The sequence below is a fragment of the Macrotis lagotis genome, chromosome 1 (genome assembly GCF_037893015.1).
Source record: "Macrotis lagotis isolate mMagLag1 chromosome 1, bilby.v1.9.chrom.fasta, whole genome shotgun sequence".
Taxonomy (NCBI): domain Eukaryota; kingdom Metazoa; phylum Chordata; class Mammalia; order Peramelemorphia; family Peramelidae; genus Macrotis; species Macrotis lagotis.
Window position 1 is genome coordinate 353,128,972 of NC_133658.1, and position 15,562 is coordinate 353,144,533.

General features: G+C 38.1%; 1 protein-coding gene across 3 annotated transcripts in view; it reads right to left on the minus strand.

Moving 5' to 3' along the window:
* Positions 1–15,562, minus strand: part of PTPRT (protein tyrosine phosphatase receptor type T) — a 1,378,737-nt gene that overhangs the window by 37,356 nt on the left and 1,325,819 nt on the right. For all 3 annotated transcript variants that reach the window (XM_074211996.1, XM_074211997.1, XM_074211998.1), the window contains 3 exons: positions 14,796–14,931; positions 2,451–2,600; positions 1,476–1,649 (listed from right to left, as the gene is read on the minus strand). In XM_074211996.1, coding sequence (XP_074068097.1) covers positions 1,476–1,649; positions 2,451–2,600; positions 14,796–14,931 — 460 coding nt within the window. The remainder of the gene's footprint in view (positions 1–1,475; positions 1,650–2,450; positions 2,601–14,795; positions 14,932–15,562) is intronic.

A 15,562-nucleotide genomic window follows, 5' to 3' on the forward strand; every position in this document is an offset into this window, starting at 1 on the left:
ACATTGGATTTCCAATCCTGTTTCTGTCCTTTTGCTATCTTTGGGACCTAAGGAAGATCCCTCCTATTTTCTGGACCTCACTTTCTGTAATTGATAAATGAGAAGTTTAGATGAGGAGATCTTAGAAGTTCCTTTCATCTTGCAACATCTCATGCCATGGCAGATGTTATGTAACCATATAGACATAATTATCCATGAACTGGCCAATGACCATAGGAAAACTGGAAGATTGACTTAAATTCATAATTCACTTAAATCAGGGACTTCATGTAGGATTGGTGACAAATGAATCACTGATTACCTGTAAGGCACAGCTTATGGTGATGTGCCAAGGAGGATGCTGGGAGTGCTTTGGAAGAAAGGAGCTTTGGAATATTAAGCTGAGACTGATCAGAACTTGGACAACAACTCAGGAAAAGACTCTGTATGGTTTCTGGAAATGAAACTCCCAAGAGACAGGGCTGTGAGGAAGGCAAGGGAGAGATGAGATTCTCATTTCACTGGGAAGGGAATTTGTTCAGTGAGAGAAAAGGGACTTGAGTAGGGTGACATAGTAAGTTAGTGGCCAGTCACGTCAAGCAAGCACTTATGTTCTTGGCAATGTGTAATGAGCTGAAGATTCAAAGAAGGAAGTTCACAATTCAACAAAGGGAGACATCAGGCAAGCAACTATATAATATAAGCTATGTTCAGGATTAACTGCAGAGAACCTCAGAGAGATGGTGCAAAGCTTCAGGGGACTAGGAAAGGCTTCTTGTAGAAGGTGGCAGTGTGATGATAAGTTCTTCCAATTCCTATTCTATGAACTCTTTCTATGATACCAGTCTTAGAGGAAAAACAAAATGACAATCCTTACATGTTAAAGGATGACTTTGCAAAGAATGTGAGGGCCATAGATAGGGAAAAAGTCAAGATCTTACACCCGAGGTACCAAAGAACAGAACCAGTCTATGACCTAGAATCAAATGGGTTATGGGCTGTCCATACCTTTCCCTTCTTTAGTATTTCAAAAAATCTGTGTTTTCACAGGTTTGAGTAGTACCTCCACTGATACCAATAGCAACCTCTCTGTGATTTCTTTAGAAGAGAATCTTTGTGAATGTCTGTGTACAAAAAGATTCATGACCTAATAGCTAACTCTAATGACTTTAGCTAGACTGAAATGAAGTCACATCATTTATCAATAGGTCCATTCATAAAACTTGATAGGATCTATCCAAACTTGGATTGCATTGACAGGATCATGGATAGATAAAATGTATCCATGATACCATCATGGATAGAGAATTTAAAAGGGGGGGGTTCCATATAGAAAAAGTAACCTCTCACAGATGTGGGATTAGCTTCCTGCCTCTTCAGGAGACAGAGGAGAGAACTGTTCACAGATGCTATCCAGGAGGAGCAGGATGCCACCTGGCTTAGCCCATTCAGCCTGCAGGAAGGGGAGCAAGGGCATTAGCTAGAAATCTGCTTACATCCATTAATGCTGCATTGATGTAATTGCTTGATTCTCCATCCACAGAGATAAGGAAGGGGAGGCAGCGGTCAAGAGGCAGGACCTCCATGCTTCGGTTCTTGTCATGATTTCTTGGCAGGAGCCCAATGCTGCAGTCCTCAGGCCGTACACGGGGTGTCACAATATTGAGGGTCTGTGTGAGGATGATCATAGAAAATGTTGAGAAGCTGCAGTCAGATTGAGCAAGATGGTCAGCTAACAGATATAACAAATGTAGGAAATCCCCCAAAATGGGAATCCCTCATGGACTCTCCTCACTCCTGTGGTTGTGCTTATGTTGGTTGTTCCTTTTCTCTAAAGAAGTCTACTGCTACCTGACTTGGGCTTTCTCCTCTCCTTTCTTTCTTTTCAAAGACTGTTCTGATTAGAGTGATATTTGCAAACCTGTTCCCCTCCAGTTTCCCATGTACTGGGAACAAAACAGTATTGTCCTCTACATTTGCCTACAACTTGTACATATTCTATTAAAAATAAATCATCTGTTAGCATCAATAGACCCTATGCTTGGACAATGAACCCAATTATGCAAAAATATTGACTGATCTTGGTTTCCAACTAGGAAATTATTTAGTTATAACACATGAAGGATTATATTTGAAAACAGAAAGGTCACATAACCATAACAGATGGTTTTGTTGGTGGTTCTTCCCAATTCATGGATAAGAGCCTAGATCTTAGCTCACCCTTCTTGGGATATGTGTTATTGCTTATTGGCTCCAGAATGCATCTTTCCCAGGATTTCAGTCTCTGAAAGTTCTCAGAAAAATTAGTGCTCATGAAATCTGATGATATAATATCATTGCATGTATAGCAAAGGGCATCCCATAAAACATGAATCTGGTACATTGTTGGGTGAGGAGACACATAAGTTCTCATCCAAAAACATATGGCCAAATTAATTTACCTCTTGACTGGTGTACAAATCAGTTCTTACCTGAAATTCATCTTTTATCTGACTGGAATTGGTCTGTGGATCCAGTCTGCTGATGTTATAATATATGGACCGAAACTCACACACAGGAATGGCTGTGTTGCCACAAAGGCAGGCTTCTAAGATGGCATCATGGACAAACACATACTGCTCCTGCCAAGCCAAAGGAAAGATTGGACATGTGAAGTAGTTTCTCATGATATAACTCAAGGAAACCCAAATGGAAAGTCACTCTTGCCATGAAGATGAGATTGGCTGAAGTAAAAACTGGGAATGCACTTCATAGTCCATGGTTATTGAGACATTGAATTAGAAGGGTTTTTAGATATCATCTGCTAGTCTGTCCAACTTCCTTAATTTTACATATGGAGAAACTGAGGCCCAGAGAAAAAGCCACTTATTACAATATAGGCAACAAAAAGTAGACCAGGATTTTAACCCAGGTCATCTGACTTCAAGTCTAGTGCTTTTTATACCATTATTTCTCACAATTTATCATCAAGTCATGAATGGTTTACATCATACATCTTTTCATTATACTTTGGATTAATTACAATTCAAAAGTCATTGAGATTGGAAACATACATCAATAGAAAACATTTTTACAGCTAATTATGATGGGTTTTCCCTCAAATGTGAATAAGGAACACAGAAGCTCTTAGCTCTTAGCCTAGATTCATCCCATGCATCAGTGACCACATGTCAAATGTTGGAAAGGAGAACCTGCGTTACAGGTTGGACTAGATAACCTCTAAGAGTTCTTCCAATTTTACAAGTACATGAGTTTTAATGTATAATGCTCACTCTCCAGAGCTATCTCTTTTAGGATGTAAGGACCATTCTTGCTGAGGAAACTTATTGAACTCACAAGGGAAATCAATGTGTGCTTCATAAGTGATTAATATGCCATTATCATTGTATGTGACAGGGGAGGAAGCTTATTATAGCAGAAATAGCATTGGATCAGAAGTTAGAGGATTTGGATTCAAATCTTAACTGTGAGGGTCTCCATGGGCCTAAGTTTTCTCATCTCTAAAATGAGAAGGCAGGTCTCTGTGACCTCTGAAGTCTTTTTCTGGCTGTAAATCTAAGATCCCATGATCTTAGGTCACATAAATCTGGGGGGAAATGTTAGGATGATGATAGGATGAGATTAAACTCATGGGAGAATATAGAAATGGAATATAGAAAAAAAGAAAGAAGACTGGAGGTTAAGAAATTGTTAAATCCCAATCACTGCTCAGGGAAAAAGTATTCTTATTCAGGATCTTTTTGTTCTTTAAGGAAAAATCTTCCTAAAATGGCAAAAGGAAACTGATCAGGCTTAATATTGTTGGTTGTCCTTCATTTTGAAGAAGACCATGTCATCAGGGAGGTGATGCCATGACAAGCACATGAATTGGATTTGAGTAAAGGGGAGCCTCACTTTCTCCTCCAGAGCCATCTGAATCCAGTGGCCAGATATGAATTAGGATGACTGGAGATGACCCTGGATGTGAGGCAATCAGGGTTAAGTGACTTACCCAAAGTCACACAGCTAGTAAAAGTCAAGTGTCTGAGGCCAGATTTGAACTCCCATCCTCCTGATTCCAAGGTCAGGGTCTGTCTATTGTACCACCTAATTACCCTTCAGGCTTAATGAGATATCATCAGAAAGTGGAAAATATACTGGAACTAAATCAGGAGACCTGGGTTCTGATCCTGACTAGCTGCTATGACACTAGAGATAGCTAGGTGGTACACTAGATAGAAAGTTGGATCTGGAGTCATAAAGAACCAAGCTCAAATCTGGCCTCAGACACTACTAGGTGATTCTGGGCAGGTCACTTAACCTTTGCCTCACTCAGTTTCCCCAGTTGTAAAAAGGGAATAATAACAGCAACTATCTCTCAGAGTTACTGAGAATATCAAATGAGATAATATCTGTATGGTACTTAGCACAGTGTACAAAAGCACACAGTGGGTGCTTAAAAATTGCTTGTTTCCTTCCTTCCCTAAAAAGTAACAATTCAGACTTTTAGAGAAGGGAATGCAGGAGCTGTCTAATCTAACCCTTACTTAAATAGGAATAACCTCCCTGACAAATGATCATATGCCTTGGCTTTAAGAACTCTAGAGCAAATGTTGCTCATGGTATTCTAAGCAAGCCCATTGAACTTTGGGGACATATCTAAAGCAATAGATATGGGATTGGGTTCAAATTTTACCTCAGGCTTTTAATGAACTGAATCACCTTGGACAAGTGATTTCATTTCTCTGGGCCTCTCTTTCTTCATCTATAAAATGAAGGAGTGGGTTCAATGACCTCTAAAGTCTTTAATAGTTTTAAATCTGTGACCTTAATTGCTTGGAACCTTTTCCTAACATTGAGAACAAATATATTTCTCCATCAGTTCCTTCTCTCTTAGTTCTGTCTCTGGCACTAAGCAGAATATGTGGACCATAGGGTCATAGATCTAGAATTGGAAGGAATCTCAGCAGCTGGCCATTTAGTCTCTCCTTCTCATTTTACAGATGTGTAAGCTGAGGTCCATGGAGGCTAAGTAACTTACCTAAAGGCCACACAGGTAGTAATTATCAGAGGTGAGGTTTTTAACTGAAGTCCTCTTGGTCCAGATCCAATATTCTTTCCATACTACTGGGATACCCCTTCATATTTCTTCCACATAAAAAGCCCCTCAAATGCTTATTATAAACAGCTATATTTTCTCCAGAGTAAATATCCCCAGTTCCTTTCCTCCTAAAGTATAGTCTCTTTCCTCTTGCTCATTTATGCCCTTTCTAAAATGTGGCACCCAAAAGCAAACACAACGTTCCATATAGATGTGTGCTCTGACCTGTTTCTTCATCTTTAATCTATAGATATAACTAATTCTTTGGTGTATGAAGTGATCTATAAACTTTAAAGAGCTATAGGAATGTGAGATGCTATTATTTTTCATAGAAAATTTTTCTTAGACTGCCTAATTTCTTTTGCCCCAATTCTGCATGTTCTACACTTTCTGAATTGTTATTGAGTCTTCTTAATGAGCCCACATACCTGGAGGAAGAATCATGTGAAGATAATTAGCTTCAGATTTTGGGCAAGACATATTTCCACTTAATGCATTGACTTCCAGATTTCTGTGAGTCCAGATTGGGTAACCCAACTAGCTTAGAGAGTTATCACTACTCTATCCTGGGGGTTGGAGAGTGGCATTGAATATTCTGGGTATTGATCTACAATGTTGACCCTAAACCATGGTGAAGTTATAGAACAGAGAAAGGGAGGATCCTCTGCCAGAAACAAATGCTCCTTGACATGGGGAATAATATCAATCTAAATCTTTGAAATAAGATCAATATTATACAGTCCTGGATTCAGAAGTGCATGGTGAGAACAGCTAGGTGGAGCAGTGGATAGAGCACTGGCTCTGGAGTCAGGAGGACCTAAGTTCAAATTCAGCCCTAGACATTTAATACTTAGTCATATGACCTTGGGCAAGTCACCTAATCCCATTACCTTGCAAAAACAAAACAAGTATATGATCAGGTGAAGAATGGCAATAGCTTTGAAGTCAGAGGACCTGGGTTCAAATCTAGGATTTAGTGTTTACTAATGTGTTATTTTCAGCAATCATATCACTTTAACCTTCTTCCACCTAGTTTTATTCATATGTAAAATGAGGATGTTGGACTAAAGGGCCTCTAAAAATTCTTTCTGGTTTTAGATCAGTAAATTTCTGATCATGTGATAGACATAGAAGCCCTTGGATTTTTTTTCTCTCTCTTTTGCCCAGACTTTGCAATTTTTTTCTTATGTTGCTCAACTCCCTGCATTTTTACAAGAGCTGATATGGGGATCTGGTCCCAGGTGTGATACTTAATTCTTTGTTAGCCTGCTCTTCCCAATAGACTTCTAGAGTATAGTCTAGGTCCAGATAGCTTCCCTTTTTGTACTTCTAAACACTGGCTATGCATGCCTGGGGAAAGGTTCAGGCAACCAGGAAGGTGAAACACACAGGGATAACTTTAAAACTAAATAATTAATTGATTAAGACTAAACTAATTCTAGCAACAGGATAAGAAATACATGAAGAAAAACTGGGGGCAAGAGGGTTCCCAATGATTAGGCAATTGAAATAGGAATGAATTGCTGTACATGAATATAATGTTATTTGGTCACAATAAATATGAATATAAAATATTCAAAGAAACTTGGGAAGATTCATATCTACTGATGCTGAGTGACATTAAGTTGAGCAAGGAAAACAATCTGAATGATGATTGAAATACTACAAAGGAAAACTACACTGAAGGACTTTTGATGATGACTGACATGGTGACCAAATCATAACTTCAGAAGATTGATGGTAAAATATGCCTCCTATCTCACAGCAGGGAAATGGTGTACTTCATATGAGGAATGAGCCATACATTTTCAGCTATGGCCACCTGGTGATTTGTTTTATTTAACTGTACCTATTTGCTCAAAGATATGCTTCTAATGGGTAGGAAGGTAAAGGGATAGTCATACCAGGAAGTAACAGAGATATTTTTAAAAAAGCATAATAAGACTTTTTTATTGCAATTAAGGAATCATATATAGGAACATGATAGATCCAAAAGAGCAAAACTAGAAGACAGGAGTCCTGGGTTCAAGCCTCAGCTCTGGCACTGAACTTGGGAGGGCTACTTGGTTTCATCATTTCCTCATCCATAAAGTGAGAAGCTCATACTCAATGGTCTCAATGGCCAGGTTCTTGGGACACAAAGAGAAGATTATTTCTCTAAATCTTTTGGTCTTGTGACAAATGTATCCAGGAAAATGTTGCCATTGGAAGATCATTGCCCTAGGTATACCAGACCAGCTGGTGTCCAACAATCACTGGTAGATGTGGCTCCTGAAAGGCTGGGCTGAACCTAAGAATGGTAAATGTTGTCTCAAGTTATCAAAAAAGGGAAGAAGCGAAATTAAAAACAAAAACAAAAACCTCCAGACCAGTGAGCTCGACTTTTATTCCTGGTAAAATTTTACAACACATTATTAAGGGGATGATATATGAGCTTTCAGAAAGGGAAGCAGTGATCACTAAAAGCCAGCATGGCTTCATCAAGAGCAGGTCATGCCAGACTAACCTCATTTCCTTTTTTGACAGGATAATTAGACTGGTAGATTGGGGATGCTGTAGACATAGTATTCTTAGATTACAGCAAAGCATTCGGTAAAGTCTCTCTTTCTCTGCTTTTCGACAAGTGGTGAAGATGTGAGGTAGAGGACAGTGGAGTTAGAAGGACTGACATCTGTCTAAATGACAGGACAGAGAGGAGTCCTGTATGGTTTATCTCCACTGGGGGGGGGGGGCACTCCAATGGATCTCTGAGGCTCTGGGATTTCTGAAAGGTGGCTCTCTGTTACTGCCATTTATGCCAACTGGTGAACTGAATGAAGGCAAGATGATGTGCTGGTCAAATCTAAAGATGATTCAAAGTCTAGTTGGATGATTTTCATAGGCTACATTAGTGTGCCAAATCAAATCAGATCATATTTAATTGAAGAAAATGCAAAGAGATTACAGACTACTGGGCTGGGGAGGACCATGATACTCCCTGGAGGTCATGAGATTCAATGACCATTTGTTGAGACAATCATTGAGAGAATTCTGATTCAGGTACCAATTTGTCTAGATGCCCTCCAAGCTTATCTTCTTTTTCACACAATTTGTGATTTTTAAAAATTCTTTATCTTAATTAGCTCCATGATCTTAGATGAAGCACTTTTACTCTTATATCCTCAATTTCCTCATTAGTAAAATAGGAATAACAATAATAGATGGTGCAATGGATAGAGCACCAGATCTGAGTCAGAAAAAACTCACTTACTAGTTGTGAGACTCTGGGTAAGTCACTTAATTCTGTTTGCCTTAGTTTTCTCCTGTAAAGTGAGCTGGAGAAGGAACTGGCAACCATTCTGGGTGTCTTTGCCAAGAAAATCCCAAATAGGGTCACAGAGAGTTGGATATGATTGAAAATGATTCAACAACAGACAGGCTTTGTTGGATTGTTGAATCTTAATGAACATCAAGTTCTATGTAAATGAAAGAGGATGATTACTAATTTGTAAACCTGTTAATCAATATATATATATATATATACACACACACACAATGATAACCTGACTGTTGACTGCAATGGGGAGGGGGGGTGGGAAGGGAGAGTGGAAAGAAATTTTATAACTTAAAAATATACATGTGCATATGGATGAAAATAAATAAATAAATTTTTAAAAAATGAAAGAGGATGACTGTGATAACAAAGAGAATGAAAATGGCAATGACAGGTTGGTCTCAGTATGTTGCTAAAGAGGAAGGGGCCAGGCAAAGTCATGGTGGTAGCTTGCTGTCTCCTCTCACACCTTTTCCTTTGCTTGGGAAATAAAGTTTTTATGTTTGACATCCACATTTGTCTCTAAGTATAGTTAGAAGGACAAGAGAAAAAAAACAGATGGATGAAATGGGCAGAAAGCAGTTTTCAATCATCTTAAACTAACTGATCTACTGCCTAATCAATCTGATCAACCCTTGAGAACTCAGTTATTTATAACAGCTAAAAAATCCAGACCACATAGTGATTGTGTAAACACAGTCTAGGCCTTAACTGGCTCTCTGGTGACTTAATTTTTCTTTTCTTAAAGTAAAACCAAATCAATACCATCTTGAGTGGCTCAACCTAAAGGCAAGAATTCCATTCACTGCCTATTAAAGCCCATACAGATATTGTTGACACTGACTTTTTCAGGCTAAATTCAGACTGAAGCAAGACTGCGAAGGCCGGGAAAAGTAGTTATTTATTTAAGGTTTTGCATGATCTGTAGAGAGTTTTATTCCAGATCTTCCATTCACTAGTTATGTGGCCTTGGGATGCTTAAATACAGTATGATACAATCATTAGATGTTGGAGTTGCTGTCAGAACCCCTGAGTTCAAATCATACTTCTGACATGAGTGAGATATATAACCTAGGAAAAGTCATGATACTTTTATTTCCTCAGCTATTTTTTAAGGTGGTGGTGGTGGGTATATATATCTAGATCTGTGATTTCAGTGAACTACTCCTGGAAGAATTTCTGTCCACTAATACAGATAGGTAAGTGTCTTATAGTGTTACCTAGGACTCTTAAAAGTTAAATGATTTTCCCAAGGTCAAACAGTTGAAATTTGTTAGAGGCCAGCAGAAACTTAAGTATGGCAGGGTGAATATGGGCCCTGAAATTTATTTTATTTTTATTTTATTTTATTTTTTGCAAGGCATTGGGGTTAAGTGACTTGCCCAAGGTCACATAGCTAGGTAATTATTAAGTGTCCAAGGCCAAATTCAGTCAATGACTCCAGAGTCAGTACTATCCACTGTACCACCTAGCTGCCCCTAGGGCTCTGAAATTTAGAGAGCACTGATAATATTTGTAGAGCCTAGAATCATTGAGCTTTGCATCTAGTTAGCATGAATAATTAGAGAAATAGGAAGCCTGTCCCATTAACTAAGTCTTCAAAAGATAAGTAGAAATAATTCTCAAAAGAATTTTAAACAAGATATGAAAGAATTCTTCAAATCATGGAGAACAAGAGAAATGAAAGTAAATACAATCCTGAGATTTTACCTACCCTTCAGGAAACTGATAAAGATGATAAAAGTTAACAGTCAATGTTGGAGGAGGAGTGGAAAGATTAACACACTAATACATTGTTGGTAGTACTGTGGTTTAATTCAACAGTCCAGTAAAGCAGTTTGCAATTATATGAATTAAATGACTAATGAGGAGTGAGTCCATATCCTTTGACCCAGGATTCCACTGAGACATATATCTCAAAGAGATCAATGGCAAAAAGGAAGACTTCCTTACAACACAAAATATTTATACTTTTTTTAGTCCTTTTTTTGTATAGCAAAAGAACTGGGAAAAAATATAGATGCCCATCAAAATGAAGAATGGATATCAAATTTTGGTAATATAAAACATGATGAACATGATGAATATAATGAGTCTTGAAAGGACTTTTATGAACTAATAATACAAAGCAAAGCAAAATAGATCCAAGGAAAACAATGTACAAGGGCTATAATGTAAATGGAAACAATGCCACCAATTAAAACTGAATGCTGTGAAATTATGATGACCATTTTTGACTCCAAACAAGAGATATGAGTAGATGCCTCTGAATGTTTCTTTGCAGAGATGCTGGATTGTTGATAAAATTTCTTACTTTTTCAATCTGTTAGTTAATGCTGGTGATCTTTTTCTTCCTCTTTTTTTAAAAACCATCTTATAAGTGATAGCTGTCTGTGAGGAAGAGGCAAAGGAGTCTATACTGGGAAATGTAAGTGATATAAAAAAACAGAAATCATCAGTACTTTAAAAAAATTAAAATAAAAAAAGTTCAAGTAACTTTGTCCTCACAAAAGCTGAACTCCAGATGAGACTCTCCCTAGTGAGGCCTATGATTGTAACTTCCCCTAAACCTCATCCCATTCCTGCTGCTTGCCTCTGACAAGAAAATGGATATACCATTGTAGGAGGTGCTTGAACCTAAGTTCATGTTTTCTTAACTTCAATGCCAGTCCTCCATCTCCTATGCTATACTCTTTCTTTGTTCCTAAGAAACAAAATGGATTTATTCATACTTGAATTATTAACCTGGAGGATTTTTGCAAATCTTCAAGTGCCATGGAAACATGAGTTCAGAGACTGTGGGGTGGGACTCTCAGTAATGCAGTGGATAGGACACTAGAACTGAACTCAGGAAGATGAGTTCAAATCTGACCTCAGAAGCAGTGTGACCCTGGGCAAGTCATTTAAACCCCCATTTGCTTCAATTTCTTATGTTTAAAATAAGTTGGAGAAAGAAATGGCATATCAGTCAATTATCTATGTTAAGAAAGCCCCAAATGGAATCATGAAGAGTTAGAAATGATTGAAACAACTAAACAACACAATAACAGAGTGTGACCAGACTTTTGGGGACATTTAATGTTAAAGAAGCTGAGCCTTAGAGCAGTAAAATGTCTTCCAAGGTCATATACCTGAAAAAGAAAGGTTGAGACTCAAACTCTGGTCATCTAGTTCTCTTTATCCAGTTCTGTTTTCACTATGCCAGACTCATTATTCTCCTACTTACTTAAATTGATCCATAATGAATTTTCTTAAAACTGGCTCAAAAGGATGGGATCTTAGCTAGTCTCCAAGTGAATTACAACATAAGGACATTTTTCTTCTGAATATTGTTTTTTCTTTTTGTTGCTTCAGGGTTGGGACTGAGAATTTCTTCATTTAGAATGTCAGCATTGAATTTCATGTTTTGGACCTCTAACCTGGGTGGTCCTGTCTAAGGCAGATTTTGAGAGACCAAGGAGGTCTCTCAAAGGGTTAACATTTATGGGAATATCATTCCAGTGAGTTAAGGTGCTCAGCTTGGATCTGCCTGGGAATGGAGAAGCCCAGAGTGAAGACAAAGTAGTGATAGATGAGATGACCTCTAACTTGTTCCTTGGCAATGAAGATGGGAAAAACTGGCATATGCCCAAGGGCTTCAAGCATTCATATACTGATGGAGTCAAAGCAAGACTATTTTGTTCTCTCAAAGGTAGTCTGAATTCTGTTCTCACAGTCTTTTATCTTCAACTCTACAATATAATTATGTGACCCTGCTGGGACTTTTTAATTTTGCCATGACAATTAGAGGTCAAGGGAGTGAGAGCTTTATCATCACCTTTTCACTGATCTGGAGAAATCAACATAGCTGACACTCCAACTTTCATGGGGCAAAAAGGCTCCACAGAAAATGAATTTTCTTATACTAAGCTCATCTGAGGACCCTTTTTCTATTTGGACTCCAGACTCCTTGAGTTTTCATCACATCTACTTCTACTGTACATCCAACAGACTTGGTTTTTACTCTGATTAATAGCTAAGGATTGTCTCTACCCCTGCAACAACTCAGTCATTCACCACAGGTTGCTACTGGAAACAATGAATTCAATCTTCATGGAGAGCTACTGAGATCTTTGGATGAAGAGGCATTACAAGCTACATCATAAATTAGTAGTTCATATTTTTAACACCTGGGATCAGAGAAACATGACTCTAGAGTTGGAAAGAACATTGGATGTCCTAGCCCAAACTGCTTATTTTATAGTTGAGGAAACTGAGTCCCAGAGAAGTCAAAACTTGCCCAAGATGACACAGGTAGCCAGTGGCAGAGCTGGGATTTGGATCCAAGTCTTCTGTCTCTTTTTAATTCAGTACTCTTTTTTCTGCATCACTTTATCTTTAGTTGCTTTTGAAAAATTAATTTGGCAACATGTACCAAATTGAATGGAGAAAGGAGACAAGAGGGGCTAGGATATCACCTAGGAAAATACTGCAGCTGATGAGCTGAGAGGGAATAAGAACTGCAATATGATAAGTAGCAGTGGGAACTGAGAAGAGGGTGGTGTGGTTGGGAGAGTATTAGGAAGGAAAAGGAGATTTCTCCCAAAGCTAAGTTTTTCCTTAGATGTAAGTAAGGCACTTTGGGGAGCTATATTCCTTTCTGGTTTACCAACAGAAACGTGCTTTTTCAGAATGTACTATTATTCATAGGGAAGCTCTTAGTGGGGAGCTGAGATGGGACACATCTCATGATGCTCCACTGAGCTATACTTAGGGGACCTAACCCTAGGGCTTCTTCAGTAAATTGTAATAGCAAACACAAATAACATTTCAAAGTCTACAAAGCACTTGCCAAATATTCTCGTGTGACCCTCACAACAACCCTGGGAAGTATATGCTTGATTTACATATGAGGAAACTGAGGTACAGAAGGGATAAGTGACTGGCCCCAGGTCATCCATACTTTATTTGAGTCTGGATTGAACTTAATTTTTATTGTCTCCAAGGCTTACCTATTGTGATACCTCCTATGTATTGATAAATTGAAAAACAATAGCTGACTATATATCAAATTAAAGTTGCAAAATACTTTATTAACATTGTCTTACAGGAGCCTCCTATAAACTTGTAACAGAATTCTTCTTGATATAATTTTTTCTCTTTTGCCCATGGGTATGCATGAGAAGCAGAAAAAGAATTCCCAGTGTATTACTGTATACTACTGTTCAGGCCTCTCATTCTCACAGTGAAGGAAGGGCTCATGACAGGTCTCTCTTAATTTCAGATCTCAGAAGCTATGAATCACACCAACTCTACAGCTGATAGCTACAGAAAGCCTACAAATTTGCAAAGCACTTTACTTATAGCAGCTCATAGCAGTCTTCTCCAAACTCTATGAGGCTGATATCAAAACCATAGAACCCCAGGGTTGGAAAGGATCTTAGGGATCATCTAACAGTTCTCATAGTCTCCCTTTTACTGTATCAATCCTTAACTGCAGACTTTCAATGATGGGAAGTCTATTACCTTACCAAGTCAGGCACCAGTTCTATTGGTCAATAGCCATTAGAATAAGAAAGTTTTCTATTCTAAGATATTTTTTTACCCTTCAAAGAACTTTCTGAAAGTAAAAGTTTAATGGGAATACTGTTTACATGGATCTCCTATTGCACATTCTTTATCTACCTCAGACTCTAAGAAGACTTGTTATATATTTTAAAATAGTTTGAATCATAGACTTTTAGAATTAGGGATGCAATTGTAGACCATCTTGAGAAGGAGTATTCTAGGAGAAGCCAGATTGGTTTCGTCTCATTGCCAATAGAAGATTTTTGTTGTTTTTCAGTTGTTTCAGTCTATTCAGACTTTCTGTGACCTCATTTGGAATTTTCTTAGCAAAAGAAACTGTAGTGATTTGTTATTTCCTCCTCCAGTTCATTTTACAGATGAAAAAACTGAGACAATAGGGTTAAACCCAGGGTTACACCCTGAGTAAATATCTGAAGCCAGATTTAAACTCAAATATTCCTGACTCCAGGCCCAGTGCTCTATCCACTGTATCACCTAGATGCCTCAGTGTAAGATTAGTCATACTTCATTTAGCTTCCCTAGATGAATGGGTTTCTACTCTTCCATGCCAATTGGAAATCTTATTTTCAGAAACAGAAACTGAGGCTCAGAAAGGTAAATAGATTGTACAAGAGCACACCATGTATGAGTAAGAAAGTTGAGACCAGACTCCAGGGTCTCCTGACACTCAATCTTGGCTGCAAGAATTTGCCTGCTCAAGTTCTTCTCTTGCAATAAGTTCAGTGAGATTCTTCAATTTTTTGGAAGAAACAACATTTCTGAATGTTGATGTTACCCCATTCTGGGAATTTCTTGGCCAGAGACTAAGTATGTGTTATATATCTAGATTTTTCATCTCCAGTAGAGGTTACTTACCTCTGTTTGCACTAGATTGACTCTTTGGGAGCGGAGCTCTCGGACACAATTGAATATGTCCACCACACCTTCATTTTCTGCCATATCAAGCATGATATCAATGGCGATGAAACAACCTGTCCTTCCTGCTCCAGCACTGAAAGAAAAGATGTATTTGGCATTACTACACTTCATAGAACATAAGCTTCTTGAGGTCAGGGTCATTTGAATCATCGAATCACTAGGGTCTAGCACAGTGTCTGGTCTGGTAGGCATTTAATTAATGCTCATTGATGAATTAATTGCACACTGAACCTTCTGACTATAATAACACAAGAATAGAACTACTTACATAGTATTCAAATGGGAGAAAAATGGAGAGAAAGGTGGAAAGAGAAGAAGGGAGAAAGAATTAGGAAGGGATATGGAGAGCAAAGGATGGAGTAAAAGTCTGTTATGGCTTAATGGTAGAAGGGAAAGTCATCTAGAAGAAGGAATTTCATGGTAGCCTTTGTCCTCATCCTCTCCATTGTCAGTGACCTTGAAAAAGTATATCTCATTTTATAATGCTAAAATGAATGCTAAGTGATCAGAGAATCTTTGCCAAGATGCTTAATCAGATATAGGATAAGTTTAACCTAGTCTTTTTGACACTCAATATAGATGCTGAATGAGTGCAAAACACAAAATGTCAAGAGTCTAAGTGAGACCCTACTGTCCACCCTAGGGACTTCTCAGACCTAAGTGTGATTTTAAAGATCATTATGTTGATGAGTTAATTGTACTGA